The sequence below is a fragment of the Lampetra planeri genome, chromosome 7 (genome assembly GCF_965212315.1).
Source record: "Lampetra planeri chromosome 7, kcLamPlan1.2.h2, whole genome shotgun sequence".
In the NCBI taxonomy this organism is placed as follows: Eukaryota; Metazoa; Chordata; class Hyperoartia; order Petromyzontiformes; family Petromyzontidae; genus Lampetra; species Lampetra planeri.
In genome coordinates, this window is record NC_136113.1 from 16744535 (window position 1) to 16772455 (window position 27921).

At 47.5% G+C, this 27921-nt stretch overlaps 2 protein-coding genes across 2 annotated transcripts in view; one reads left to right on the forward strand and one right to left on the reverse strand.

The window, feature by feature from the left end:
- Positions 1-419, reverse strand: part of WDPCP (WD repeat containing planar cell polarity effector) — a 42360-nt gene extending 41941 nt beyond the window's left edge. The window contains exon 1 of the mRNA XM_078596577.1: positions 173-419. The gene's annotated coding sequence lies outside the window, so the exon portion shown is untranslated. The remainder of the gene's footprint in view (positions 1-172) is intronic.
- A 565-nt stretch (positions 420-984) lies between these two features.
- MDH1 (malate dehydrogenase 1) lies at positions 985-23623 on the forward strand. Its single transcript, XM_078596581.1, has 9 exons — positions 985-1104; positions 3996-4094; positions 5302-5398; positions 7339-7514; positions 10214-10336; positions 12773-12949; positions 14414-14527; positions 16245-16334; positions 22864-23623. The coding sequence occupies exons 1-9, from the start codon at positions 1102-1104 to the stop codon at positions 22990-22992; spliced, it is 1008 nt and encodes a 335-aa protein (XP_078452707.1). The 5' UTR covers positions 985-1101; the 3' UTR covers positions 22993-23623.
- The last annotated feature ends 4298 nt before the right edge of the window (positions 23624-27921 follow it).

The window sequence follows — 27921 nt, forward strand, 5'->3', positions numbered from 1 at the left end:
GGTTTAATCGGCGACGCAGCGAACAAACCGGTGGGGTGGCCGTTCAGTGTGAGCGGGCGTCAAATGTAAACATTCGGGGGCACAAGCGGCTCTCCTCCGCTGCGCGAGTAACAACATCGAGGCCGTCAACTATTCCGAGTTGTCGCATCGGCGAGGTGACTCACGGCCCTACCTTGATCGCTCGCAGCCGAGGTGGAGGGGACTTGCGAAGTTGCCGCTCGCCTCACGCGGGGTTCATTACAACGCGGACGAGGTCGCGGTTGCCAACGGACGCCATCAAGTTCGGCCCGAGGAATCGATCCGGAATTTCTATTGATTACACCCACGCTCGATCCGCACCGTTCAAATCAATACAGCTCGGTATCGATAGCCTGGTAAGGTTCGATTCTTTTGGGATCGACTCCGCAGTGGTCTGTTGAAGCACGGTCGGGACGCAGAGCTCGCTGATTGGGTTAAGCCGCCCAGAAAGAGGCGGGGTTTTGAGGCTGGTCGACCAATCGCGACGAGGGATTTGCGAGTGACGTCACAAGGTAGGCGTAAAATCTCCACGGGGATATTGAGCCGCCATCTTAGTCAGGGATATTGAAAACTCGTGTTATTATTGGTTTCTGTGATTATTAAAACATGTAAACTCACACTTGCGTTTTTATCTCGGCGATATAAAAACAACAATCTTATCTACACTTTTTTTATTATTGTTGTTCCGTAATTAAACGTTCACTTCTGGGCGTGTTAACTGCTGTAAGATGGCGTAATGTTTCTCGCGGAAATGACGTTATCAACGTCACGGCCACGCAAGCGCGCACTTCAACCTCTACGTTGTATCCATCCGCGCAAAAAGCTCGTTAATTCTAAGCAAAAAAAAAACATTAACGTGAACAAAGCATTATTTAAAACACATCTTGTTCAGTCTCCAATAAAAAAAATCCCAAAAATAAAATATAAACAAATTCTTGCGCGCCGGAACTACAAGGACTCTTTGCGGAGCGCGCACGCGTACACCTTCGCACGCACCGCGGCCACCGTCCTCAGTCGCCCTTGGTCAGCAGTCGTGCCGAGCCGCATACTCCAACTCTTCCTCGTCCTCCTCCTACAGCAGCAATGGTGAGCAGGGCTGCGAAACCACTCGTCGGCACAGTCACAGAGTTGTTGAACGCACCTCGTAGACAAACACTCGTCGACTGACCTGCCTCATTACAGCGGCTGGCTAATTGGTGCTCGGTGCGTGTTGTCATTGAACGATAATTGCGCTGGTGAGCCGTGGCGGGCTCTCTCGCCGCGGCTCAACGCGGACGCAGCGCCGCTGTGCATTGCTCTGTGCGATTGTTTAGCGTTCATCGTCGAGTTGCAGTTGTTGAATTGTGACTGTTGAGCTGCAACTGTTAAATATATTCGACCTTGTGTCGCGAAGCGGTTACGGCTGTCCGGCTGAGGGGGGAGGGGGCGTGTCGCTTCGCTTTCGACCAATGGAAGGGCCCGATAGTAAGGAGGTGCGGCCGGGCTGGCCAATGGGAGCAGCCCTTGGATCGGCGCCCGTGTTCGCAATCGGGCCATGAGCGCCAGACCACTCTACTGCTAGATGAGAGGACCTCATCCTAACCCCCCCCCCCCACTGCTGTGCGGGGGTTAGTTGACCATACTTCACCACGCTGGTCACTGCGGGTTGGCGAAGACGAGGAGCAGAGACGTTGGCGCGTAGGATGGTGTTAACGGTGGACTTTGTCGCATTGCCGATGTTTTGAAGCAATGCCTCACGCGTTCCTCCCATGCTGATTGTGTTATTTGGCGTTACGTTGGAGTGTAATGTTAGTGTGCATGCATTTAGCGCATCTAAAAAATGTACACAAGTAATTGATGGCTGTAGTGCCAAAAAACTTGTTATTTATATGTTTTGTAATTTCGTTTATAAATTAACTTTATGTTAAGAGCAATATAATTAGTTTTAAATTATGCCTTTTCAGTTCTAAAGGTCATTCTAAAATACTTGATAACTGATTTTCCTCACTTTTTTGTGTTGTCTATCCTGACTTGATTAAATCATTTGACAGTTCACTCTTTGACAGTTGTGTCTGCGGCTTAATCCTCCAACTCAATTCGAGCATTACTCTCTGTACAACGAGCTTTTGTTTTGGGTTATTGAGTTCTACCACAATCGCTCGCACATAATTTGACTATCTGTCGTCAGAACACCATCGTTGTCGGTCGAGGCGTATTACATAATCAACTGTTAAGTCGAAAGTCGACCGTCCTACCCTCTGCTTTGTCATTGGATGATATAAGGGCATGTGGACGCGGGTGCCAACATCAGCAGCAATACAATGCCGCCCTGAAACACGCCGAGGACATGCATAAATAAGTTCCCAATAGTACAGTCGAAGCCGAATATCATGATACAGCAACACATCTTCACATCACACGGGGGGGGGGGGGTAATGCAATCGACAACTCGTGATACAAGCACGCGCCATACAGAAAGAAACGTGCTCACACTCCCCCGTGCTTATGTCCAGTATCTAGATTAATCTTAAAACGGAGTTGCAACGAGGTTTATGATGTAAGAGTTGTAAAAAAATGATAACCTTACGTGAGGGAAGTGAACACGATCACCTAGGCGAGGGCCCATTGGGACTTGGCGTCTCTGTTTAAGGCAGACCTGTGGTTTATTTATAGCCTCCAAAACGACGCGAATTAATATTGAGCTATTTTATGATTTCGCGTCGAATTAGGACCCATAACTTCTATAGCATCTGGAAGTTCGCCAGCATTGCTTCAAGCAAGTCTGACTGCTGGTGGAGTTGTACAAAGCCGGTCCATTGTTTTGACGTCCTCAATCAATGCTGCTGAGGCTATTGCCCTCCCAGCAAACCGCGGGGGCCAAAGGGTTGTGTAAGATAGAGATGAGCGGCGAGCCATATATGTAGGAGACTTTGCTTTTCTACATTCGTTATTGACATTCTCCAGAAAGACACTCATGATTATTGGGTTTGAGTAAAGACGGCAAGTGGTGGGATTGGATTGACTAACAACAGGTAGGTGGAGTCTTCCTGCGCCCAAACTATGCCACGTCGCAGGCAAAGTCTGATAATGCGTGCACCGCTCCTTGCTTGTTACTATTAAGCTGCTTGCATTTTATTTACATCTCGTTGCACGTCAGATTTTTTTGGAATTGACCTGTATTTTAAGCGGTAAATAGACATGTTTGTTCAGGGGGCCATCTAATCTGTGTTGCATAGAACAATCGATCGATTGAAATTCTCTGCTAAAATGTAACAAACATGGGTGCGCATTCTTTGCCTGCAGACGAAGGTCACGAAGCATGACTTGGCAATGCGGGTATTTTGCGATTACAGATTTTTGAAAGCATTTAATTGGAATCAAGGGTTACGCACAGTGCACAGGCGTGCTCATCCGTGGAAGTGGCTGGTGCTATTATTAGCGTCTCCCCAGACCACAGCCTTATGAACTCGTTAGGCTTTAGCATTCTCCTCGTGAGTACCGCATTTCACAAGGATATCTCAGAAAGGGTGTTAGCTTCGTGCGAACATTTTGTGTGTACCTGTACAATGCTGGATAAGGGCCATCTCACGCTTTATGGATTTGGCCATACTTCACCACACTGGTCAGTGTGGGTTGAAGGTGGGATGCATAAATGTGGGAGCATAGAAGGACAGTACACCCATGGGTTTGCTGCACCGCCCACTTTTGTGTTTATGAATAAAACACCTTTCGTCAGCAAGGCATACATTACACGTGGAATACGTTTATTTCGTGCTCTTGTTGTTAGCGTTACTTTTGGCTTCGGAACCCGAGTACCACCCAGTCAGCCTGAATAGACACGATATGCACCACATTGGCTCTTTATTGACTTCTTACTGGTGTTTTTTTAGCTATGGATGTTCTGAGTAAATCAGTTGTGTTGTTGTTCATCGTTGAGAGCGTTAAATGCAACGACTGTGGGCATCGTTAAGATGTGCGTGCGCGTGTCCTTCCAACAGACGGGCACCGTGAAGGTTCTGGTGACGGGCGCTGCCGGGCAGATCGCCTACTCCCTCCTGTACAGCATTGCCAGTGGCAATGTCTTCGGCAAGGATCAGGTGAGGAGGGTCTGCCCTCGTCATGCCAAAGACTAACTCCAATGAGTGTTGATGACTCCGAGTGGAGCCGCAAGGAGGAGATTGCAGTACCCTACTTGACGTCTCCGAGAGACTGAAGTGGTAGCTAATTAGCGGTTGGCAGTGGCAACTTTGCAATACATCGTTTGGAGGTGCTCTCTCTTGGTGAAAAGAAATAAAGGTTTTCAATCCAGTGCGATCGTCGAAGGGTTGTCTGAGTTTAAAGTCTGAGAGGTGGGGATGGACGCACACCGTCGTGTGTGCCGACGGAACCGAGCCAGCTGGCGTGCTGCCGGGGTCACCTTGGGCCCCAGTGAAGACCAGATGCTGCTGCTGCTGGCTGATCAAGTTACATTTTGTTTAAATTTAACTGGATGGGGTGTGCTGTCTACATATAAATAACGCAGTGTTGTGGTAGCACCGGCTTATTTTAATATTTGCATTTTTAAGCCTTTGGGTCTATTTCATTAATTTAAACATTTGTAATACAATTATTTATATAATGCTGCCATCAGAGGCAAGTGCAGCAATATCCGTTGTTGTGCTGCACTATGCTTCAAAGTCTCTGCTCCCTGCCTTCACGAACCTGCACTGACCAGCATGGTGAAGTATGGTCAAATGACCCACATGGCATGTGGCTGCCCATGTCCATCAGGTGATTGACAAAAGGACTGTACATGGCACAATAAAAAAACACGTCTCTCGTCTTGTAGTTCTGTACCTCGACTCGTTTAAACGATGCTATCTATTAGTGGCAAGTCAACGGCAGTCATCCCGTGTTGAGCCTCGCCCCTGCCATGGGGACGCGGAATTTCCACTACCGGGCTCAGGTTTGCCATTGATAATAATTGTAACTGCATTGCTTGTTTGAACAGTGAGACCCTTTTAATTAACTTGAAAAATAACACTTTGCATCTTTAAGTCTCATTTAGCAGATTTGCACCACTTGAATGCATATCTGGACTTGGCAAAATTCAAGCAGACGCTGTAGATTTAGTATTTTTGGCTCTGGGACGCGAGCCAAGCCGCACCAGTGGTTGGGAATGACCTTGCAGCAGGCGCTCGCCATGGCGGGTGCAGGACGAATGGGAGCCAAGTCACCTCTTGTGAAGCGATGCCTATGTCTCGGCGGTAAAAACGCGTGTCGCTCCGGTGTGTGTGTGTGTGTGTCCGCGTGGACCCCACGCAGCCCATTTCCCTGGTGCTGTTGGACATCACGCCCATGCTCGGCGTGCTCGAGGGAGTGGTGATGGAGCTGCAGGACTGTGCCCTGCCCCTCCTCAAGGGTACGCACGTAGAGGGCACACACCCCGAGCCATTGACATGCGTACAGCTCGCGTAGTCCGCATGTGCAGCGCATGTGGGCAGCCTCAGCCCGAATTCATCATTTGAAGTTTAAAATCTTGAAGGCCTCTGCCAAAATTATAATAATTTTCGTCTGCAATTTTTTGGGATATTAATAAGTTCAGTTAAAGGGAGAATTGAACCTGACGGATGTACAGTGCTCTAATGTTGTGGATATGAGGCATTGAGCATGTACAGTTTTGCCCTTTGTGGATACAGAGGTTACGTGAACCGATCACATACTAAATGTATGATGTGAAAATAGTGTATGCTTACATGCAGTATTAGATGCATGAGAGTGAGAAGCAAATTTATTGAATTAAAATAGATGATAATTATAATTCACGGTTTATGTAAAATGCATTCCAATTTAATTCCCATATTTAAGTGAACTACGGTCGAACATTCCCCCTGTATGACACAACATGGAGTTGCCCCCTCATCCAGCACTGGATTACGTCCGTCGGTCTCTTGTTGCCCCAAAACAATTCGCTTGCCTTCGCGCGATCGCGAGTGAAGGTCATGCGGCCTTCACTCACGATTGCTTGAGTGGCAACGAAAGCCGCCTCACGGCCTTACCTCTGCGACACGTCATACCATAGAAGTCGAAAATATGCTTCGCTTTGTCGCTTTCGTTGTATGCACAGGCAAGGCGAAATATTTAGTCGGTTAATCGTAAATAGTTCCTTGATTATACTTTACAAAGGACAAGCCGCTTTTTCTCTATTTGTTCACATCTAGTCGTACTGCCAATCTGCGCTTTATGATGAACAGAAAGAGCTGTGCTTCACGAGTTCAGGACGCAACGGGGCCCCCGTATTGTTTCCGTGCAGGCAGCGAGGCTGCTGTCATCCTGTGAGTGAATTGCACCTCGCGCGATCGCGGGTGAAGGTTCGCTCGAGCTGCGTAGCCATAGTTTCGCACTTGCCAACTCAACGGACAAATAACATCCCGTTGACCTTTGCCTTGCCATTCCGTGTAATTTTATTGTTATTGTGAACACGCGGCCTTGCAGGCAGTTGTCCCTGAGCTAATTCCAATAAACTTTCCTTGTAAATGTCAAGTTACACCCTTACAAATCCACTGCTGGATGAAGGGCGGAGATGGGCATTCGAGGACTGGTTCAGATATCACTCGCTACTGGTGTTGGCCGTGGCCAGGAATCGAACTCGGGTCGCCGGGTCCATACCACAGTGGTGTAACCACTGCCTGTCTGTTTCACCCATAAGTGGGAACAACTCGCACGCATATCATGTAAAGTATTGTAATCGTTCATGCGTTCATCATCTGAAGACCAAACATTTACTTTGAGCAGTAAAGCAGTATTTGTATATAGAGCTCATAGCATATGTCAAACTGCATAAAGAGACAATTAGAATGTAAGTATTATACTATGCTACATATTGTACAATACATATAGATTATCGTGATTCACTGATTGATATAAATCATGATGATGTGATCAAAGAACAGTCAATCTGAAAGCTAGCACAAATAAAGTGGAGTCAACGCTTATTATAATGCGAACAATTTCAAAACCAACATTGTTGAATTAGAGGCGGCACTAAAACACGACACGAGGTGACGCGGGACAAAAACGCCATGGCGTCAACGGAAAGGGGCAGGGCGTGAGTATTCAGGAGGAGACGCGGCACCTGGCCTTCACTGTTCTTAGCCACACGCTTCAACGTCGTTATCATCCATATCAAATTGGGTACATTTCATGACCGCGTGCCGGGCTGTATGGAGCCAATCGCCACACGCAAGGAGGATTTGCCACCTTTGTAACGGACGCCCTCCTCTCTGCGCTCGCTTAACCCTTCCACCGTCATTGTTAATGCCGTGCTGTGCGCGTTGCGCGACGGCGTGCCGCGCTGCGCAGAGGTGATCGCCACCGACAAGGAGGAGGTGGCCTTCAAGGACCTGGACGCAGCCATCCTGGTGGGTTCCATGCCGCGGCGCGAGGGCATGGAGCGCAAGGACCTCCTCAAGGCCAACGTCCGGATCTTCAAGTCCCAGGGCGCTGCGCTCAACAAGTACTCCAAGAAAACCGTCAAGGTGTGCCCGGCTAGCGTGTCCTCCCACACTCCACCCTGTCCTTTACACACAACAATAATAATAAGTAACTTGTCACACGTCTCGCTGGTAAAAAAAGGTTGGAGCTTTACTAGAAGGCGCGGAGCCCAACTGTCAAAGGCTCGCCAGAACAAATGCTCCCCAAGGTGCCCACGACACATGACACATTATATGCTCTGATCTTGAAAATACCGAGACTGCTTTTTCCAAACTGTGACTTCAGTTCGCACAGGCATTTTCAGTTGTTTTTTCCACTCCACAACGTTCCAGTCATCTGTCGTTATGGTAATGGTTTGCAAGAGCAAATGTTGCAGGTTGGCTTTTGAACGGCCACTGTTTGTACAGTATATATTCACCTCCTCTTGCACATGCCCTGCTATTCAGTTATATGCAAAGTTCACCTGGAGACAAATAGCCAGAACAAACATAACATACATTAGAATTTGAATAATGCAAGAGACAAATAAGAAATCACTGAAAAATACAACTCTATTTGTATAAAAATAAACCTGTGGACCTTGTCCTCCAGTGGCGTCAGCAGAGGGCAGTGTAGAAAAATCAATTGTTGTACTATTCTATGCTCCAACGTCTATGCTTTCCGCCTTGATGAACCCGCACTGACCAGCGTGGTGAAGTATGGTCAGATATCTCTCAAGTCCCGCACAGCGTGGGAAGACCCCCTCATCCAGCAGTAGATTATCCAAGAGGGCTGTCCATGTACTGCCGTCACAGCCTTTGCTGTGATGGGCACCCAATAAAAGCGTGCACACGTGTTTTGTTTGGTTTATTCCACCACCTGCCCCCAATGTAGATGTCACATTTTGCTTTAATTAAATTTGCTTGTTGACTTAACAACCGTGAGTAAATTAATCATTTATATTTCGAGGGACGGGTGCCAGCTGCTCATTATCCACGATTGAGTGCCACAGGATGTCAAAAATCTATCAATAATAACAATAATTTATCCGAGAAAGACTTATTGAGTCTCTTAGACTCTCTTTTCAGGAGGGAACTGAATTTGACCAGTCAGGTTTTATAGAGCGTTTTTAGCTTGTACAAGGAATTGCTTTGCACGAGTACCCAGAGAAAGACTCTTAAGGTCTACACACATAATGGGTGCATAAATCCTATTACTGCTCTTCTGCCAACTCTCAGCGCAGGGCGTGGGAGTTTCACAGATGTGTTTGTCATTCGCAAGCTCGTTGCGCTGGGTCACAGGCATACGCACCATCAAGCCAGGCACGATGCGATGTCCGTGTAGCGTGGGAATTGTCACACCGCAAACTGACCTCGGTTTTTATCGAAAAATCAAGATCCACCTCTGCGGATGATAAAACGTGGTTAATACAATCGGCGACATTAACATTTTACCACGCATATAACACACCGACCATAGGAGATGATCGTAATGATATTAAATTTAACAGTAATGGTACCCGACAGATTTTTCCGGTTGATCAAATTACGTATGGCTTTCCTGCCAGTCGTGCCATGTGTTATTACTCGCGTTCAATTCATCCCAACGCCATTCATCTGCCATAGAAAATCTCATTATCGCAGACTGAATGAGTCTCTGTTTCGTTTTAAAACTACATCAAATAAGTGGAAGGTTATTCAAGCCTTACTCTCACACTATAATACAATTTTATGGAGCGATTAACATACTCGAGCTTTATAGAGCAATTCGACATGTGCGTAAACAGCCGTATTTAAATTTTGGGTCTTCCGGGAGCTCAGGTGGCTGTACAATTACACTAATTCTCCAGCAGAGGGTGCAGCGACATCAGACATTCAGAAACGTTGTCTTTTGTAATGGGCTACGGTTAGGTCGCGCTGTGTGGGGCAACGCTTTGGTAAACTGCTCAAAACCCCCAGGGGCCATCCTCTTCGCCGTTTCCAACATTTAATGTTCATATGCCAGATAAGCCAGTGCACACTGCAAGCTGATAATCACAATCAAGATGGTTGGTATTGATGCTAACCTGTTCCATGGGGGGGTCCTGGGAACGAATTGAGAAACGCTGGTCTAGAGGGATCATTGGAATTGAAACTTACATGAAAATCTAATTGAAAATGTAAGCATAGTATTATAAACCAAACATTAAACCTTTATGAATTGATCATCATTTGCTTAAAACACAGTAGAGAAGCCCGTTGACACTGGAGGTGTACTATCCTGTTTGCAACTGGATAGTCTGCATCTTTAGCAGCTGAAGTTTTTTTTAAATTCTGCATTATTGTTCATTCGCATGCCTATATTATGTGTACCTCAGCATTCTCTATCTGAAAAATGCCGCTGGTCATTCCATTGGAATTTGCAAAGTAGCACTACTTTTCATGCGCAACTGCACGTGAGCCCGTAATTGCTAAACCCCTTGAATGCTGTTTCAGTTTTAGCACGGTGAGTACACCGCTGCTAACATGCCACGCGGCGGTGCTCACTTTCGATGCACGTGCGTGCTTACATCTTTGGCCCCGTCGGCAGCGTAGCTATCGAGTGTGCGCACGGTGCAATCTTACCGGGGCCCGAGGGACCCGGGCGCCGGGCTACAACGAGAGGGGTGGGGAAAATGGAGAGGAGGGCCACGTCGCATTCCGTGCGTCGGGGCCCTTGGCTGAAGTCGACGCCGCCGCTGCTCTCCTGGTCCTTGCGTAACCGCGGTGTCTTCGTGCGTGCGCAGGTGCTGGTGGTGGGAAACCCGGCGAACACCAACTGCCTGATCGCCCTGAAGTCCGCGCTCACCATCCCCAGGGAGAACTTCACATGCCTCACTCGCCTGGACCACAACCGCGCTGTGTCGCAGGTAACCCCTCCTATCTGGTGCTTATTGGCCACAATATAAATTCTCTACACTGTCGCCAACTTCATTTGTCCTCTAAGTCTGTAAATACGTCAGATCTTTGCGGTCTGGAGACATACGGCATGCAGGGCCTGTGACCTTTAATCTAGGTCGGAAAGTTGTGATTTAAAATGATCATCATGCTAATTTATGGTCGTTTTAGAATTTCTAAGCTGTCATTTGCCTCATTCTTTTTAGGCGAGACGCAGGAGTAGTTTCGTAAAATGAAGAAAAATCGGAGTAACGTGGGGAACACATGCAGTCCTTGGGTGAACTTCAATCGTGAAATATCACGGGCATATTGCGTTAATTACAATACAGGTGATACTAATTATGATTGGTGAGAAGAATTGTCATTGTTTAGCCAGCCAAGTCTCACTGAGTCTCAATACTTAATATAGGACGGTCCTGTTGGGAATGTTTGGCCGATTTTTTTTTCTAAAGTATTTACATTTTCAGTGTGGGAAGAAAACGGAGTGCTTCGAAAAAACCTTAGAAACAAGGGGAGATTAGAAACCTACTAACTGTACTGCGTGATATATGGATATCACATGCACGTGGTTCGTCCCCATCTTTGTCAGCCACCAACCCACTTCCAGGCATTTGGATGGCAGGCATGCTTTACCTCCGCTCCGGGGTAAATGATGCGTTTCCCACAGCTGTGGTTCACTTTCATCCATCCATTATGCAGCTCTGGCACGACACATTGGCAATAATTTAAATTTCACCGCTACATTTGTGTTTTTTTTAATATAAATTCCGGCAATTGTCAAACGCAATTTTACTCGAACGCAATTCGGCGGTTTAGACAATGTGTTTCTGCTCGTGTGTTCATTGGGGAGTTACCAGCGCCACGCCGGGGAGGGTCGATCGCCAAAACAGCACACCACCGTCTCCTGGTTTTGAGGGGAAACCACGTAGATGGATTTGCTGAGGAATGCGACGCGCGGGATGGGTGCACTCGGAACTTCCCCCGAAATACCGGAGAAGGCAGAGCGTGAGGCAGGGGAAGGAGTGGGGAGAGCACGAGAGAGAAGCACGCTTGACAGTTCTCTAAAGCCGGCAGAATTGTCGGGAATCTCCCATTATTAATCCAGCCCAGTGGCCGCCGTGCCGGCGCCCAGACACATTGATTGGGATGAGTCCCGTGCTGCGATGAACGCAGCGTTTAATCATAGGGTCCACCACTTTCCCCTCCCCCCTGGGTTTCTCCAGTGAGGGGGGGCGTATATGGCGCAGCTCCAGAACAAATGGCAGATTACAAAAAAAAAATGACAGATGACTCCGACCGAGCATAATGAATTGTATTACTTGTGTAACACTTTAACCATTTGTAAGCTGGAAAACAGAGTGGTTTTAGTGTGCGAGTTGATTCTCGTACCACGTCTTCTCAATTTGAAAGTGACTGGTGTTTTTATTGGTTTGTTTTGTACGCTTAGAATATAAACACCCGTGAACTTACGACTAATATGTTGGCTGCTCTGGCAAAAGTGATACACCGTTAAGATATCAATGTTTACGGTTACACTGTTTCTTTGCCATTAATAATATTATAAATGGTGATTCGTCTAATGCTATTTTTATTAAATGGTGTGTGTTTAATACTTAATAGATTAAATGTATAAATTATACAGGTCTGTCAGAACAGCCATAATCACTTTAGGGTTATAAATGCATACATATTATGCATGTGTGTTTATATATTAATGGGAGTGGAGTGGTGGCGCAGTGCTTGGTGATGTTCTCGGTTGTGAATCCGCTGAACTGGGTTCGATTCTTGGCCACTGATTTCAGTCCCAGGCCTCCTCCTCCTGCCATCACAAAGCCTCATTGGACATCTGTGAAAAATATTTTTTTTGCTCATCAGATTCCTCCGGTATAAATATTCTAATTCATTGACCAGTGTGTGGAGAAGGATGGCCAAACAACTGCCGTGACTGACACGGTGTGGGGAGACTGTTATCCAGCGGTGGATTGACAAAACACTCTTGGTTTCGGCAGTTGTAACTTTGTGTTTATACGTACGACACATACACATCTAACTGCTATCGGAAAATATTTTGAAGTCCTATTGTCTGCGCAAATGGCTCTGTGTGAATCAATTCATCTTTAATATTCGGTTTTTAGAGCTCCTTATTTTGGCGGCCCATAAAGTGAAGTAATTGTGAGGTGGCTCAGAGGTCAGAGTAACGAGTCTGCACTTCTAACAGCCTGGATTCGAATCCGGGTTTCAGCCATCCATGGTTGCACTGTGGTCTCAAGTGTAGCAAGTTTGTGGTCTCGACCCAGGCACCAGTGACACAAAATGTACAATTTTATTTGATTTTCAAATAACTTTGCTTCGCGCTCTGATCTCTGAGCCACTCCGCCACCCTTGGTAACGAATCGCCGTCCCCCCAGGTGGCTATACGTGTCGGCGTTGACGCGGCTGCCGTCAAGAAGGCCATCATCTGGGGCAACCACTCGTCCACGCAGTACCCGGACGTCCACCACGCCACCGTGAACGTCGGCGGACAGGAGCTGCCCGTCTTCCAGGCCGTGAAGGATGATGCATGGCTCAAGGGCGACTTCATTTCGGTACGTCGCTGTCGAAACCATTGGCCTTCATCTAGCAGTGGATAGATAATGGATTATGATGATCATGTAGATGATGCTGCCCAGGAAGGCACCAACCAACAGAAAAATAGTTTAAAATGTTTTCTGTGTATTGCTGATGGCTAACTTGGCCCCTTACTCTGCAGTTGGTGAAATTAGCACCTCCGAGTACCACAGTCGGCTACGTACAACATACATACAAGACATACTTCCAAATAATGCCTCCTGTTGTTTTCAACGATTTTTAATTTAATTTTTAGATGATACTTTATGGGAATGTCACTAATATTTGTCCACTTTTCAGCATAGTCTCCATCCTGTGCTGTACATTGGCACCAACATAGAGGCAGAGCCAACATTTAATCACAAACGCATCCATTGGCGGAACACAACGGTTTGCAAACGTCATCGTGTAGAGCGCCGTCCTTTCAACACTGACCTCCGAGTCGGTATCGGGGCATTTCCACCGTGTGTGCCATATCTGGGAAACAAACCGGCTTTGCCAAGAGCTTAGCTGCGACCTTGAGCATTGCTTTGGCTAAGGAATAGGAAAACAATTGGCATCAAGCGCTCGTTACAAAACTTGTCTGAATAGCAACCGCCTGGCCGTAATAACCACGCTCGAGCACTCTGTCGCCTTCTTTCAACTGTGTCTGGGTTCCGGAGTCTGTTGGCGGTCCGGTTTAGTCTCTTGTGCGGACCGCAGTTTGTGTGCCGGGGTATCGCTGGCCATGTGGGAGCAGCGTTGACAACCCTGTGTGGAGCTGCCTCGCGTATCCTGCATTGAGAACCCTCTGTGTAAAATATTGTGCCCCGGTGTCTATAAGCGCCTCTATTGAAAATAGATGTGTCTAGATGCTGCTACAAGCTTGCTTGTGAGCGTGTGAACCAGCTATAGCTGGTGCAAAGCATATAGTGTTTTATATTTTTACATACGTATGATTGACTCGCAGTAAAAACAAACTAAGCCAGTAAGATATTGCAGTGAGTACAAATACATATTTTATTTTATGATTTTATCGTTTAGGTACTCATTATATCAGAGTGCAGGATTAGTAGGCAAACATGAAGATTCAAAGTAATCCTATAATGGTTATAAGCGGAATATGGAAGGATCGGGGTCACAACTCTTGTCGGCATCTCACGCCGGTGTGCGCGGAACCCACCCGTACACGAGAGCCCGTGATGGACGATTTTTTAGCGAGGATCCGAAGGCCCTCATTATTTGTGGATCCCCAGTCGGACATTCCAACGGCTGCTCCGTGCCCCGGCAGATTCTCGCTCCATCTGCGCAGGAGGCCGGTGCCACTCGCTCGCCCGCTCGCTCGCATCTGTCCGCTAAAACGCAACGTGAGGCTCGCAGCGGTGTCGCTGGGAAAAAAGTTTTGCGGATTTAAATTAAATGTTTGTGTGCTCTTTCATCCCCCCGTGTTTGGTCGCCTGCAGACGGTGCAGCAGCGTGGTGCAGCGGTGATCAAGGCGCGCAAGCTTTCCAGCGCCATGTCGGCCGCCAAGGCCATCTGCGACCACATGCGCAGCTTCTGGCACGGCACCGCTGAGGTGTGCGCCGCCTACTCACCGAGCCGTCACGGGCCCGCTCACCACCTACACACCCGCTCAACGCCTGCACACTCGCCAATTGACCGCCTACACACACACACGCTGACCGCTTCCATACTCAAGCGCTCAACCACCTCCGCTCACCGCTGCCAGACTTGCTCACCACCTCCGTACTCCCCTCCTCACCACGTCTACTCCCACCGTTTCTCGCACACTAAATCCCTCACCACCTCCACTTACTCCCTGTGCTTGCTCACTCCACCCACTTTCCATGATCGCGCTCCACTCCAATTAAGCGGAGTGATCTGATGGCCTGGTTTTGTGTGTTTTTTTATATCTCGGTGAATTTGCATATACTTAATTTACTATGTTTATAATATAAGTGCATTAAACATAATTACCAGCAAACCGGAGATTTATTTACTTGTGCTCGTGCATTTTCCAATTACGCGAATACGCTTAAACAAATATTCATACAAATGTGTGCTTCACAGAATAACTTTTGGCCAAAAATTAGACAAGGATGTAAATAAGACCTGTGTACTTGTTTCACGGGAGAGGCATCTTATCTTGAGACGAGTTGAGCGCGGCTATTTCTCCTTTCCCTCGTGCTCTCTGTGATAACGGCGTCTGGATTTGTGCCGCTCGACACAAATCAGTGGACGCTGAACGTGCTCCTGGCGGTGCATTAGTCAGTGAGGTTTGTTACCGCTGCTCCTGGTCTCAACTTGAATGCAGTCTCCACGGACCGGCGCAAGCAACCCGCTATCAGGCTATGGCTGTCCTTAGAGTCAGTATCTCGCAAGCGATTTAACCTTACAGACACAATTAAAGCAATTTTGTCAGTGTTTGGAGAGATGAGCTTTATTTATAACCACATATGTTCTGTGATCCTTACTGTTGGGTCTCTCTGGGCATGTGATGATTGACCTCTTGACGATTTGATTTGGGCTCGCGATTCAATTCACAAATCTCAATTTTACGATATGATTTTTACCATCTCGGCCATATTTTTGCACGATGTTTTTACATCTCCTTTTCTACAATGTTGTTATCTCCGATGCATGCGAGCGTAAATAATCTTACGTCAGTCAATTCATCCGCGCACGGTTGCGTGGCCTTATCCAACAGTGGCTTCTTCATGTGAACGTTACGTTAGTTGTTGCGGTAGCCGACGGCGATAGAGATGTGAAGCACAACTGCCCCGGCAGGTGCTGTCCCGCGCTGGGGCAGCGAAAGGGTGAGACTGGCGCCCGGAGCCATGCGCCAGCCTCCACGTTTGAGACTTGGCCAGCGGAACACTTTGCCACGGACCCGCCGTCATTTGTCTTAAGCCAGCCGTTCAAAATGGCAAATGTTTATCTACTTTTCACTTTGTTTGCACAGCCCCCCCCCCTAAAAAAACATGAAATATGATTAAAAGCCGAATTAATTGTTAATAGTGTCCGTAAATTAGAATTTGAGTCCATCTGGTGCTGGAAGGGGGAGGGGGGGGGGCTGTGTGCATTGCGGGTGAAATTGACCAGATGGTCTTTTTCTAAAAGCAGAATTACGCATCCTTGGCAGGCATCGAGGGTACGTGCCATATGTGCGACCCCCGTGATTGAGCGGTTTGTACGGAACCCAAATCGTCTCGTGCATGAAACGTGTGCAGCGGTGGAGCTTTGGCGTCCACCGCCGAGTGGACGTAACCCGGCCGTCCGGCGTCTCGTTGCAGGGTGACTGGGTGTCCATGGGCGTGGTTTCTGACGGCAACAGCTACGGGATCCCCGCCGACCTCATCTACTCCTTCCCGGTCGTCATCAAGGTGAGGGTCGCGGCGGCCCCTCGGCTTCTTGTCACCGCCGCGGTCTGCCAACAGCGCTGATCACGCTTCGAGCAAATGGGGTTGAGTTTCTGTTGGCCTGAGTCTCTTGGTGACCGCGTGGCAGGTTACATGTTCGTGTGGTCATGTGTCAACTGCTTTTTGTGCGTTTAATTTTGTCGTCCCGCCGCACCTGCGATTAGCACGGTTGTCTACGTACGGTATGAAAACACACTGTCCTGCGGAGGGAGCTGGTAGGAACGTTGGGTTGCTCGGTCAATGGCCAGGGTCAACGGCGCGTGGTATATTCCGCAAATATGCCCGACTGAGGGCGGGCACAAGCCGGCGTGAGTAGATTAAACATTGAGTTTTATAAGGGCACCACTAGCCCCACCCAGCCCCACCCTCCCCACCCAGCCCCTCCCCACCCAGCCCCTCCCCACCCAGCCCCACCCTTCCCACCCAGCTTCTCCCCACCCTCCCCACCCAGCCCCTCCCTCCGCACCCAGCCCCTCCCTCCGCACCCAGCCCCTCCCTGCACGACGGACGGACACAATAATCCCCTGTGGGCTGGTGTCACCAGAGGTTCCTACCAGTATAAGTTATACATACATACGTCCTGTGGCACTGTAATGATGTGGCTGAAAGTCACTTTATCATCTCTTTTCTCATTAACCTTCAAATTGATGTCGAACATCCACAAAGGCTACGAATCTTTTTTTAAATATATATGTTCTCTGCTTTCATTAACTTTTAAACTTCAATAAGATGATCACACAGCATTAAACATTAATGCTCGCACGGGCCGCTTGTCATGTCAAGTGAAGCATACGAAGGGCCCCCCCCCCCCCCCCCCCCCCCGCGTGCACCAAGCTGCCTTGGCCGCCAATCTCCCTCCCAGGGCTGCCCGACAAGCCAAGCGATGGGCACCAAGGCCCCCCCACAAAACACGTGACCAAATCACCCAACGTACTCCCAGTCTCATCAGACCATGGAAGCTGAGCAGGCCTGAGCCTGGATTGTAATTGGGTGGGTTACCACTGTGCATAAATCAGGCATTGTAGGATGCTACAGAGCTGCCGAGGGTAGTTCAGCAAAATACATTGTTGTACTGTACTGTGCTCCAACATCTGTGCTGCCCACCTTCAAGCCGCACTGACCAGCGTGGTAAAGTACGTTCATGTGACCCGCGAGGCTTGGGGAGGTCCTCATCCAGCAGTGGATTGACAAAAATGTTCCGTACATTGACACAAAGCCTCAACTCGTGGCGTGTTCGTCCGCTGGTACCCGTGCACATGAATTGGGGGCATGTGTTGTGAAAAGATAAGACGTGAAGCATTGTGAAAAACAAACTTCTTTTAGTTTCAGGAACTTGTGTTTTTGTGTTGCTTCTTCCCTTACATTCTCTTCAACAGTGATGTTTAAAAAAAAACTATTGCTTCCCCCCCCCCCCCGTTCCAACGTGTGTATGATAAGCGCCTTTGTGACTGGACAGGACTCGAGAGCAAATGTTAGAGCCACACCATCGCACCGCGCTCCGTGTGATTGAGGCTGAAATCAAAGTGGTCGCCCACCCAAACGGGTGGGCCGTGCTCATCCCTTTACATTCCTGAGCTAATGTGGAAATTCAGAATTCTTATGGCAAGGGTAACTTGATCTACAGGCGAGTCACTATTGAGTCGCTGTGGTGAGATGTTAACTACTGCGCGCCTGCTATACAGGAGGTCATGGATTCTATCCCATATTTGGCGTTTGCACATTCTCCCCGTGGTTGCGTGGATTTTTCACCGGGTCCTCTAGTTTTTCCTTCCACATTTAGAAACACGCGTTTGGAGTATTTGGCCGCTATAAATTACCACATGATAAACCACTTAATTGGGCAATCATTTGTGTCCAAATCACTTCTGAAAAAGAGCTACATAGCTCAGTGGGCCTTACCTGGAAAATTGTAAATAGTTTAGTTTTAAACTCTTTGGTTCTTTCGGTAAGTCACGTAGGTAGAAATGAAACAATAAATTGCGACGTTTCGATAGCAACACAAGCCATCGTCTTCAGGTGAAAATCGCGACAGCCATTGGGCAATGTCTGCTGCGAGCAGACATGGCGGCTGTCGCCTTACCAACACTTACTTCACCTGGAATGGTACTTTCTATAAACAAAATGAAGGTACCCCCATGGGATCCCTCCTATCACCAGTGGTAGCTAATGTGTTTATGGAGAAATTTGAAACAGATGCCATCCTAACATCCACCCTACGTCCTTCCTTGTGGAAAAGATACGTAGATGACACTTTCGTCATTTGGCCACATGGCCAAGCAGCACTGAACCAATTTCTCAACCACATCAATTCCATACACCCATCCATCAAATTCACCATGGAAGTGGAGAAGGATGGTAAGCTACCATTCCTGGATGTTCTGATTGAGAGGAGGCCTAATGGCTCGTTGGGACATTGTCTCCAGGAAAGCTACCCACACTGATTCCTATCTGAAGCCTGATTCCCACCACTACCCGGCCCAGAAGAATTCCCTCATCAAAACACTACACCATAGGGCCCACTGCATCTCTGACCAGCACCACCTAGCCAGTGAACTGGAGCACGTACACCGAGCCCTCAAGATTAATGGATACTCGGACCGCACAATTCGTAAAGCTGCATCCCCAACCATGGAGACAACCTTCTGAGGATCCAATCAAAACCATCACCTTACCGTACATAGCAGGTGTCACCAAAAAGATTGCCAAAATCCTAAACAAACACAAGATCCAGGTCCGATTCAATACGGTACACAAAATCCGTGATCTGATTCCATCTGTGAAGGATGTCATTCCTGACATGCAATACCCTGGAGTCTACAAACTCAGTTGTACCTGCGGTGGCAGTTACATTGGGGAAACGAAACGACATATTTCGGACCGGGTACGCGAACACAAGGCAGATCCGAAAAACGGCAGAACCAATACCTCTGCCGTAGCTGAACATTGCTATAATGCTGTGGGCTCACACGATATAGTTTTTTTCCGAGACCAAAGTACTTTGCAAACCTTCGGTTTACCTTCAAAGATGTGTACATGAAGCTATCCAGATATACAAACATAGAGACAACTTTAACCGAGAATACGGGTTTCAGCTGAGCAACCACTGGAAAAGGATGTGATTAACCAGCACGGCGACCAGCTTCTGCAACCTGGTCTGACCAGTCTTCCTCTCGCAGCGCAGCAGCCAGCTCCGCAGCAGCAGCAAATTCCATGGCAGCAGCCAGCTCCGCAACAGCGAAGCTCCGTAGCTGCGTGCTCCGTAGCAGGAGCATGCTCCACACCCTAACGCGTTAGCACGGCCATCTTTTGGATCGCTAACACGGCTGCTTTTGTCACACATGGACATGCAACCACCGGCATGACTGCATCGACTTGCTCATCTCTCATTGCCTTCAACATGCCACGCTATTTATTGCCTTTACACTATAATACCCCATTAACACCCCATTGACACTACTTCGGCTACCTTTGTTCTCCAAAACGTATATAAACTCTTGCTGATAACAGCTTCTCTTCACACGGCAGCAGACCTCGTGCTGCTCACAGCAGACATCGCGGCTGTCGCGATTTTCACCTGAAGACGATGGCTTGTGTTGCTATCGAAACGTCGTGATTTATTTTGTTTTATTTCTACCTACGTGACTTACCGAAAGAACCAAAGAGTATGGATTCCTGCAGTCACGAAAGCTTCAAATCAAGTTTAGTTTTAGTTTAAAGTTGTGGGAATTTAATTGACCCCAGAGAGATTAAGGGCAAGGTTGACCCACGACAAGGATTTGTAGTTTAAGCCTTCCGATTGCGAGCCGCACACCCAGACCACGTTGGCACGAGGCCAAGACGTCAGACCGACACTGATTACTCGGTGACCCAACGCAGACGTGCACGATGGTGAGGTCCATCACGCTGTTGACACTGCTCGCCACTGTGTAAACTTGATTCCTCGCTCTTGCTACCCACGCTGCATACGTTTGATGAAAATGTAATGGCTTTCCTGCTCTCCGTACATCACGTGTATCTGTTGAAACCCATAAAACCCAACTTATTTTTATAAGCTTGTAAGGTTATGTGCGTAAAAAAATATTTATGTGCTGAAAATAATTCTTCGGAGATAAAGAAATTGAATAGGCCAGTAAATTGCACGGCAGGAATTTTCTCCATGCGAGTTTGTTCACGCGCAAAATATTTTTAATTGAGTCGTAATTTACACTCTAATACATAGTAAACGTATCAGATAATTTAAATATTAATCTTTTTTGTTGCCATTTTTGCAAAAAAATGCTGCTGCACCAGTCTCGTGAATCAGTGCATTTTATTTCATACAGCGAAATTGAAATTCCACTCTTCTTCCCGCTTATCTCGGTATTCTGCGAAACATTAATGCGTAGTTATCTTTCGTCTTCCCAATTCCCCGTCGCATCTGAATGTACTACTGCAAAATACAAAGTTAACCCCACACCTACTGAACATGTTCACAGCACAATTGTTCACGCGCCTCAATTTCCACAGTGTCAACCGTTGGGTCTGTAGGTGCACAAGGCAAGAGCCAGCTGCCTGCCTGTCCACTCTGCCCCTGTTCAAGTGCCCATTCCATACCTCTACCTCCTGCCTATGTCTAGACGATGCAATCAGCTGATTGCTGAAGGAAGACACGCACCTCAAATGATATTCATCCCTTGTCTTGTAAACACGTACCTAGACTGTATTTTTGTCTCTTCGATAAAAGTTTCAAGGTTCATAGGAAAATATTGTTTAAAACCTGCAGTCAGATGTGTACCACATTAGCACTTTAGTGATGACATTGCAACATCACTGCCATACATCTAAATACAAGGTGAATCCAATGACACCTTTAGAATGCTTTGGTACCTTCTGTCAACTATTGTCATGCAGCTTGGGACGCACAACACAAGTGTGTACCTACAAGATGAGAGCTACTGATTTGTAATGGCCTAGTGTTGCCCATTGTGGAAGCGTGGTAATCTGCAGGCTGCGAGTGTTGAGTGAGTGAGGTTTATTACTGGACAGTAAAGACGGTGAGCGGCACGGCTGTGGGCATGCGAAACATACGCGGCGGAGTGTCCGGGTGCGATTTTGTGAGCGGTGGAATAGTTCTGCTAAGCAGAGCGATTTGGAAAGCGCTTGTTTCAGCCAATTCCCCCGCGTGCAAATGGGGCACCGCTGGGTTTCCAGTGTTCATTGAAAGTTACGGGCGCACCACAGACCCGAGCGGTGGGTACTGGTGCACGTCGTTACTGTCGTGTGCATTAGCGGCGCTAATTAAGCCTCCCGCAATATCAATTGGTGTACGGTTGACTCCCGCTAGTTCAAATTAATTGGGACCGGACCCCATGTGGACCGGCAATTTATTTTGGATTAGAACTTGTCCATTAGAAAACAATGAATAGTCACTAATTAGCACTTAATAGAAGGTAGTTGGTGTGTGGCGTAGGTGGCTTGAATGCCACGGAGGTGTCGCGCGTTGGCACTCGCCGTTTCCTGCACGTTGAATCGTGACCTTCGGCGCAAGCGATAGTTGTCAGCCGTCATCTTGAGATCTCCTTAATTATCTAATTTTATTTCGCTTTTGTACGTTACACCAATCGCAAAGAAGAGGTTTCTCATTAGTGGACTTGACATTCGTGCGAATCAGCTTTCTTTCCTTCGAATTTTGGACACCAAACGGAAATAGCAGAGTCCCAGAGGCCACATTTGTGCCTTTTACAAGCAGCTGAATTTAAATTGTTGTTAGGGCACCCATGCAAAAGCAGTTTCCAATTAAAAACACAATGATAATAATAATTATGTGGCAGTAGTGCCGAGTGCACTCTGATGCATCATAATTTAATAATTGGGGTCCGTTTTCCAAGAAGCAATTAAATGAATGACACGAGTGACAAAGCATTGTATGTATGGGTCGGTGTCATTAATTGGGGTGTAAGGATGCATCAATTAAAATTCTTAAGCTCACGCTACATGCATCAACTTGCACGTGCAAGGATCTGTTTCTAAATCCATGTATGTGTTATGTAATGGGTTTACCTGATTCTGCCACTATAGTTTATACAGCCACCAGGCATCTAATAATTCACCCTTTTCTCCCGTCTACCCCTTAGAGTTGATGAATTGCCTTGATTCGGGGACACGATTCATTAAAATAATTAATCTCTGTTTTGTGTTGTCTGAACCATTTAATTTGTCTTGTTTTTTTACATCCGCCTAAAGGTAGCACTTCCATGTAATAATTTGCATAAACAGTCGACTCTGACGTGCAGGAGCGCATCAGCGTAATAACTTATTTCACCACGGCTGGATGTGCGACGATGGCTGTGGCGACGACACTGCGTGCGGACGTGTTCGCGTGGACGGCACGCCCCGACCTCGCTACGAGCGTTTCCCTGGACAGACTTTGCCCCTGGACGCCGGTGCCGTGGCAACGTCGCTGTGACTCAACTCCCCCCCCCGCCTCTCCCCCTCTCCGGACGTCTGTGCGCAGAACAAGAGCTGGAAGATCGTGGACGGACTCGACATCAACGACTTCTCCCGCGAGAAGATGCTGCAAACCGCCAACGAGCTGGTGGAGGAGCGCGACATGGCCCTGGAGTTCGTGTCTGAAAGTGCGTGAACGAGCGCCACGTAAAAACAAAGCAAACCCCTCCCCCCGATCCCCGCTGATGCCTCCCACAAACCCCCTCTGCCCACCTCGCACCCTCCCCAACGGTCGTGGCTATGAAGCGTATCCGGTGGTACCACCTGAAGCACGGACGATGCGTGTGGTGTACGTTCGTAATGTGTGAATTGAGGATCTAGGGAACTGAGAGAAATGGTTGATTGATGCGCCATAGGATATTAGCAGTACAGATTAACGCTTGATATTATCGTAGTCACGCACAGCGCAGTGAGCCCCATAGCTGCTGCCACTTTAGAATGTCCCCTGCACTTCCAATTTTGCTGAATGTACAACCACGGTGGTGAACACTCAAACGGAAGCATCAACCAACTGGTACGTTATAACAGTGACTGAACACACAGACGTATGTATGTTTAACTTCTTTTGCACCGTACGTAGCCAACCGTGCTAATCGGAGGTACGTATGCATATACATTTCCCTCGCATTCTCTTGAAGTTTCGTAGCGTACTCTTAAAATAAATGAAGTTGTCGGCGTGTCACCGAGTCTCCTCGAATACACAGATTTCAACCTGTAATAGGAATGGCTTGCACTTCATGACATACAATAAATGTGTGATCAGTGTCCCCCGGTGTCTCGCTTGCTTGATTGTGATGTCTGTCGGCAGAGTCCTAGCAAGGGAGAGATGCAGCTTTGTGCCTTGGTATCAGCTTGGCTGAGACCCAGGCAAACACATCCATCGATGTATTTGTTTCGGGGACTTAGGGAGCGAATATTAAAAATGGTTTAAGAAACTTTTATCAAAATCGACAAATTCAATTTCATCCTGTGAAATTGAAGTGTAATTGATTCCGTCTCATTCCTAGTATTGAAATTGATTTCCTAACTTAGCCATTTTTTTGGCACGTCACTTTGTATACGTTACAGTTTCTGCCACCATTTAATAACTTTTCACATTGTTAACATATCAATAAGCAATGCTTTCAAGGACATAACATGTATAAATTTACATGTTTAGTAGGCGGTTAGGGGGCTGAAGAGTAACAAAACCAATCTGCATCCTAGCTAGTTTGTGTGTGTCTGCCAACAGGTAAGCTGTGACCAGCAAGATTTGCTTTCTGCATTCTTCATGTGGAAGCGGACAGAAGCTCTCAAGTGCTTGAGCGGTGCGCTCCTGGATGTCTCGCTCGGTGCCCGAGTTTGGAAATTAATGAAACATTCCGCACGTTCGCTTCGCTGTCGATACCCAGTGCAATTACACTGCCCCCCGCAGCCTATTGATTCGTAATTTTTGTCTCGGTGTATCCTGTTGGCACCTCTGCGCCGCTCTCTCGTTGCGTGCTCCCCGGCGCCAGCTGCGCCGGCTGTCGGTACGGAGCAGCGGCGTTGCCGACGGCCGTGGTTTCACGGCGCTTGGCGAAGGCTTTAGGGGTCCGTTTGTGACACGGAGCCGTGTTTACCTCGACCATGATTTGGGGAACCTTTTACCGAGGGTCAAATAGGGCTTTTCCATCGCTTTGGTGAGACAAACATTAAACCACATTTTAGGGTATTCTATATGTGTTAAATGTTGCATTGTGTGTATTTGTATGCATCACTTTCAACAAACTTTTTTCAAGCTACGTGGACAAATTTGGTATCAATCGAAAGCCCACCTGTAGATGTGCAGGCAAAACAAAGTTAGTTTTAGTTTTTCTTTTTCCCACGACCTATTCCAAATTATGGGCGCAAAACAATGTGGACTGCAAAATTCAAAACCCATATACCCAAAACGCCGACGTGCATTGCAAAATGAAATGTTTAGTTCCTGGCCACGAGGACCAATTGTCAGGCTAGCAACAGGTGTCCCTAGCAACAGGTGTCCCTAGCAACAGGTGCCCCTAGCAACAGGTGTCCCAAGCAGCGGCTGGCCCAGGACGTCTTAGGAGAGCATCAGGGGTCCTGGTGGGAGGTGCTGGACGAAATTATTGAATGGACCAAGAATCATGTATATGTGTTGAACTTCTTTCGCACCGTACGTAGCCAACCGTGCTAATCGAAGGTGCAGTCGTTCGAACGATTGAGAGGAATTAAGTGGAGAATTAAAGACAAGCCACAGTACGACTGTGGCCAAGCAACCCATACTCTGGACCATACTCATAGTAAACCACTAGTCTGCTCCAACGGAGGAGGAATAACACCATTACACAAACTCTCCGAAAGTCATCTGGTTGTGGCGAGCAGACCTCTAGAACATACGGCTGTCCTACGCAAGAATAGAATAACATGAGTAGCTGAATGATGGGGGAATGAGTAAGTGTATGAAGCATGAGAGAATGAAATAAGGGATACATGAGTGAATTAGAAGAAATTAGTGAAAGGAATTGAGTGGTTTGTGAAGGAATTAATGGAATGATTGAGGTAAGTGTAAAATTGGGAACTCTATTCTCGGAGGAGTGCTTCACTCTCCGGGCTGTGTGCTGCTAGGTAGACTCGGCCTCAAATGAGTACATCGGCACTGGGGAGACGAAAGCGGCCGGGCGTGATGCTGGCCCCCTCGTGTACCATTCCGGCCTGCGTAGGTGCTTGCTAAAAGCACTTGCCCCAACAGTCCGTAAAGGCTACACGAGGGATCTTTGTTTTTGCTGCTGTGGGCTCCAGTGTGTGGGACGTGACAACCCCACGCACACGGATTTAATGTTTTTGTATAGCTGACTGATCGTATCTGTAATTATGCGTCATTTTAAACAAAATAAATACAATTATGTTTACGGCACGCTACTGTTTTGTGCAAATGTAAAGTTGAGAAGATCTGGGGCCGTGGAGGGACCTGGCAGGGTGATATCGAAACGTTTAATTCACCATTCATATCACCAGTTTCTTAACACGTAGGTTTTTTCTTGTGTTAGGCCATGTAACGATCTGGGTGAATTATTGTCGCAAGACCCTCCACCACCCAACATCAAAACAAATTCAATTGTCACACTGTGAGAATTGTTCAAGTCACCGGTAAGCTGAGCATTAAACGTTGATGCAACGCGTGACAATATCACGTGTTTGTGGAGGAACTGAAAAAATCACCGTTTGCGGATATTTGTAGCTTTGAACAAAATGTGCGGAATGAATTCCTTCTCGTCAACACCGAAATATGGATGGCGTGAGTTATTTCTGTGAACTTTCCGACTCGAAAGTTTTCACTTCTGTACAACTTGAACTTCCCTCGTCGAGGTATTTTCGCGCACACAGCCCCCACACCACGTGCCTCGCAGTGGATCCGGCAAAGCATGCCCGTGGCACGGCGCTCAGCGGGCGAGGGATTTGGTGGATCACGTAGATTTGTGAAACTCCCAAACTCTGAGAATAGGGCTTCCCCTCGCCGGGGCTGCGAGGTAGCCATGAGATAGCAGTACAACAAGTGGATGTTTCTTACAATGTAACTTACTTTTTGTTCATGGGTAGTAAGTGTTATTTCCTAATTGCTTATGCCTCAAAAGGACAGAAAATGGCTATTATTCCCCACAAACTTTGCTTTTGTGACCAGGACTTTATGTGAAGGAATGACACATGCACACCACGTTTGCTCATTGAAAATAGGTACATTTCAAAATATCACTGTCGGGAATAATAGCCATAATAGCCATTTTCTGTACTTTCGAGGCATAAGCAATTAGGAAAGAACACTTACTACCCAGGAACAAAAATGATTTTGTTCCACAGTGTTATTACTCCTCCTGTGTGAAGCTTTGAGTGTCACCCTCGTGTATGTTTGGGGATTCGCCGAGGCCGAGTATTCCGATTTCAATAATTGGTTAAATATCCCAGTGCAGGCCCCTCCCGCGGCACACACCCAACGCCGAGTGTTAAACACGTCCCACGTGACGGACTAATCAATTAGCGCTGATCTGCGCCGCACGGAATAGGTGCGGCACAGACACAATCTGAATCGGCTCCATTCACGCAGACGGCGCTAATTGCCTAGCGCGTCACGTGGGACGTATGGCGTGGGACGTGACGAGCAGCCATCGACCGCGTGCAGCGTGGGACGAGTTAATTTGTTACTTGAATGGGGAGTAAATTGAACGCGGGAAGAGCGTAGTTGTCGCGTGGTGTTCAGCCGCGAGGCCTGCAGTTTGGCAAACCCTGCGCTTGGGACTGGCCATGGAACATCGATAGGTAAACATCGATACTTTTAGTGAAAACACTGATGGCACGTCGTGAGATTGGCACGAAAGTTTGTCCGATGTTGATGCTTTATCGAATGTTTTTTAAAACTATCTAAAGGATAGAGCAATGTAAATTTTCAAAATAAATGCTGATTATCGAAGTGATTAATAAGTTTTAAAAAATGCAAAAAAAACACAAGTACAGTACTGTAATCAAAATGCACGAGGCTGGTATTGCAGGGTTAAAGCTCAACCCGCTGGCAAACTCTACATGTCCTCTGCAGCATTGTAACCCTATCTACAGGTCGCATGCACGTGTCAGCAATGTTTGAAAAGAACCAGTTGTCTTTTCTGTGGCATCCGAAGAGCTTCAACGATGTTTTTGGACGTGACAAAAAAGCGGGTCTTCCGGTCTTAGCGGAGGAATCCCAACATCGATGTCGCCCATGTTATCGATGTTTTCTTGCTAATCCCGACTTAAACCCGTGCTAACGACGCACGCGAGTGGTATTAGTTGAAGTGTCACGCGTGAATCGTCTTGAGTGCCTCCAGCAACACGCGTAAGCGAGGTGGCCACGTGCGCGTGTAAGCACGTGGCGAAATTAGAGAATTGGACGCGAATCCGAGCACGAGCCGAACAAGCCGCACTCAGTTTATCAAGCCGCACTCGTTTAAGCAATTAGGAAAACTCTGGAGCGAGTTGAAGCCGAATCTCCGGCACGTTGCTCAATATGTCTACGTAATAATAATTTATTCGTAAATTAATTACTTATGGTTGACTA